This window comes from Priapulus caudatus, unplaced genomic scaffold (genome assembly GCF_000485595.1).
Source record: "Priapulus caudatus unplaced genomic scaffold, Priapulus_caudatus-5.0.1 Scaffold96, whole genome shotgun sequence".
Classification (NCBI taxonomy): domain Eukaryota; kingdom Metazoa; phylum Priapulida; class Priapulimorpha; order Priapulimorphida; family Priapulidae; genus Priapulus; species Priapulus caudatus.
Genome location: NW_014577157.1, coordinates 380333 through 384485, shown reverse-complemented (window position 1 = coordinate 384485; position 4153 = coordinate 380333). Strand labels below are relative to the sequence as shown.

The 4153-nt window shown below is 43.4% G+C and overlaps 1 protein-coding gene across 1 annotated transcript in view; it reads right to left on the bottom strand.

Annotated features, from left to right (window-relative positions):
- Positions 1-4153, bottom strand: part of LOC106805012 (TLD domain-containing protein 1-like) — a 25916-nt gene that overhangs the window by 10623 nt on the left and 11140 nt on the right. Inside the window, exon 2 of the mRNA XM_014806477.1 lies at positions 3415-3566. Within this exon, the coding sequence (XP_014661963.1) occupies positions 3415-3566 (152 nt within the window). The remainder of the gene's footprint in view (positions 1-3414; positions 3567-4153) is intronic.

Genomic DNA, 4153 nt, shown 5'->3' with positions numbered 1-4153 from the left:
ACACTGATCGTAGAACCCGGTCTGCCATATATGTATATAATGTCAGAACACATACACTGCTTAGATAACAAAATGTACACTGATCGTAGAACCCGGTCTGCCATATATGTATATAATGTCAGAACACATACACTGCTTAGATAACAAAATGTACACTGATCGTAGAACCCGGTCTGCCATATATGTATATAATGTCAGAACACATACACTGCTTAGATAACAAAATGTACACTGATCGTAGAACCCGGTCTGCCATATATGTATATAATGAACAGCGTTTCACGAGTATGTCTGCCTTGCCGCACCGAATGTAAATCATCTATGTTGCAGCTTTTTACGCGTATTGACGTAAGGGGAAGAAGACGATTATTTTCGGGACGCGGGATTGGAGTTTTATAAATATCTGGAAACCGAGAAATACCCGATACATTTGTCCTACTTCGGGAATAGATGTCAACTGGGACGCGGGAAAAGCTGAAATTGCGATGCTGCATATTTTTTTCCTGGGACACTTGGAATGAAACCTCCACCTCTCCCCGTTTCCCCCGCTAGGTTGTTTCACCTTCCGATCTGAACAGGCATGTGTCCCGTGAGGAGAATTAAATGACAACACAAGCACAATCACAAATGTGGCGATGGCGATAAAATGCACAGAAACACCCATCACTGAACGAAAACCATCATAATAAAAGACGTGAAATATGGCATTGTGCGAATGTTCGTGTCAGATTGAACAAGTACTGCGCGAAATGAATGTGAAATATGCATGTTACCGAGCCCCAAGGCACGCAGCGAATATTGTTTTACTATCGTAGTGTCTCCACCCACTATTTAAGTGTGATGCATAGAGAAATCCAAACGTCTGCATCTGCAGGCGAAATGGCGTGATAGTGCCAGTAGCAAGTGAACTCGTGCTTGTGATATCGATAGAGCCTCTGTGAAACCAGACTAGAAGAAAAAAAATCTTACCTATCCTACCAGCGCGCACAGTAGCCGGCACGTGTAATCAATTTTGCTTATAGACTCCCTCAACACATTATAGATTTCTATATCCTTTGCAATAATATATATATATGCAGCCGCAGCAGTACGGCCTCTATCAGAGCATCCACTAATGGTCTTAAGTAGAGTAGCGAAGAGTAAATTACTACGACAAGACGGCCGCTTAACGGAGAAATACGTTGCAGAAGACCCGTTGCTGCTCGTTCGCACAACATCGCTAAGAAAGAACGTTCGCTTATCTGCTATATGAACGGATACCGGGTATCAAATGCCGAAGGAAGAATACCTCATATTTGGGTCGAAGCTTGCGACACACGCATGACAGCTAAGGATTAGCCAGCGCAGCAGCAGGCAGCAGCAGCAGCAGACGAGAGATGCCCGAGACGATCGTAACGCGTATACAGTGCGTTTCATGAATCGCCTTCCTCGGGAAAAACAGCGCACCGTGCCGCGCCCTCACTCAGACGCTTTCGAGTGAATCACGGAGCATAATGCTGCGGCGATGAGATTTATATTAGATCATTAGCGACATCATCAGCGATATACCGCGGTTGATTTTCAGCTGGCAGGCTTTTAGCCGATGCCCTAACCGCGGAATAGGATACGATACGATATACATGTAGATACTGATAGATACGGAGAGGGAGACCCGCCTCCCTGCCGAACGGGATTCACATACACGAGCACAGCCAGTACAGTAGAAACACGTACTTAGCTATTCCTTGCTAGCTAGTCAGTCAATAGGCTCCTAATTATTTTGGCGTCGTGGCCAAAACAGAATTACCAATTGCACACAAATTAGCTGGACCATTACCGAGCCGTACGCCATATAGGCACTGGCTGACAACGGCAGCGATTTGTCGGAACGTGAAATTCAATGAATTTTGCAATGCAACATATTAATGAATGCACCATGGGGTAAAGTAAAGTATGGGGTAACCGAGTGCTTTTGTATAGGTCGTCACATTGAGAATATTTCTTTAGAGAAAATATACAAGCTGTTTTTTGATGTTCCTTGCAGGATAATGTTCGTGGTAAATATGGCTAATAATGACATGCTAAGGTTTACTGATAGTCCCCGACAGCTCGCGTGCCAAAGGATTTCTCTGCATGTTGGAAATCCGTTTAGTATTTTTTTTGGTTTGTTGTTGACGAAAAAGATGAATTGTATATTTTCCATATTGTTGAACCCGTTGGTTGGGGGTTAGGTGGTATAGGTACTAGATAAGTTAGGAGGCAGACATTACCGTCAACCTTAGAAATCACATAATGAATGGGATTGCTTTTCAAACATTTACCTTCCGAACTTGGAAGGCATGACACTAAACACCACATTCCTTCTGCCTCGGTGGTATGCCCCTAAACACCGCAAAATTCATCGAGTTTGGAAACCATGTTCACAGAACGCCCATCCCTCTAGCTCTCCCCAATACCTCTTCCTACAGCTTGGTTTTGTCTGCCCTTGCCTCCCTTGTAGACACACGATATAATGTCATTACTGCTAAACTCGTTCAAGCACCTATGTAATTGTAGTTAGTTAACGATGTCACATTGAACATTTCAAAAATGACACTTGCCAGCAAAAGTAAATGAAATGCCGATGGTGGATTCAAATTTAGCAAGAAATCAACATGAAGTTTTTTTAAACAATACTACTACTGGGCATGAAGCCAACGTGAAGTCGTTTTTAAAACAATACAATGCTATTGCATGGGCACGCAACGAACATGAAGTCTTTTTTAAACAATGCCATTAGACGTGTAACGAACACTGTCTTTTTTACATTGCTACTGAGCGTGAAACGAGCTTGAAGTCTTTTTTGACCAATGCTAGTGGGCGTGTTCCAACATGATGTAATTTGTAAAACAATTGTATTAGGTGTGTACCAACATGAGGTTAATTTTAACACAATGCTATTGGGCATGAAACCAGCATAAAGGCTTTTTTAAACAATGCCATTTTGGATTTATGCAAATTACTAGAGTTGCCCAAAGTTGCCATTTGGGCAACCAAGCTGAATTTGTTTTAGGACCCCATATGAGTACAAATCAGCAAAAAAACTTCATAGGAAAGCATATTTCTAGGTTCATAAAATATCAAATCGATTAATTGGACGTGTAACAAACACGAAGTCTGTTTTAACAATGCTACTGAACATGTAACGAACATGAAGTCTTTTTAAAAACAATGCTATCGGGTTTACAACCAACACCAAGGCTTTAAACCCAATGCTTTTGGGCATGCAACCGACTTAATGGTTTAAAAAAAAGTGCTTTTGGGATACTGCTTCACGACACCTTTAACTCTGTGGGGGCAATCACTAGGTATTTAGCCAGCAGTTCCACAACTGACTGGTTCACCCTTTGCTGCCGCCGATGGGCATGCCACGTGTGAGTGCGCAGCTGAGGTTACCTGGTGCTGAAGAGCAGTGTCCACTGGCTCCTTAGCTCCGCAGGCAGCTCGTGGTTGAGCAAGAGCAGTGTGGGTATGTCGAGCATCGTCTTGTGCTTGTCCCACTGCGCCCCGAGGCAGAGTGGAATTGTGCGTTTGCTTGATATCTCGCTCTGCAGCGTAAGCAGAAATGGATGCAATGATGTTAAAAGCACTTAATGCACTGCTTTAGCGGAAAACATCAATAAACTCAATAATAGCATCGAGCCACCGATTTGCACCAACTAGATCCTGTCCCGTGGTCATTACAAACACGCTGGTAATACTGTACACCAATTTGAGTCGGCTCCCATATGGTTTATACGTTCTGGGTAGTTGGTTCAGACGAAAGGAACGACTGGGTTCATATTACTTATTCAACCCGGGAGTAAGCGACACGCGTTTATTCAAACATGGGCGGGGGGCATTGGCATTCATAAGCCACTGTGAACAGCTCATATATGCGGCAGACTGACGCGAATTCGTGAAGCAAATTTCAGCAATGCAGCTATACGTTCTATAGACTATTGGACGACCCTGGCTCGTCACTGTAGTTACTGCTCTGTTATAGCCTCAACGATGACAATGGCCCAATTACCGTCACGTCTGCCCGATAGTGCGGACTAAATTAAAGCAGCCATAGAATTGAATGTGTCAATTCCTCCATGCACTGCTTAGATAACAAAATGTACACTGATCGTAGAACCCGGTCTGCCATATA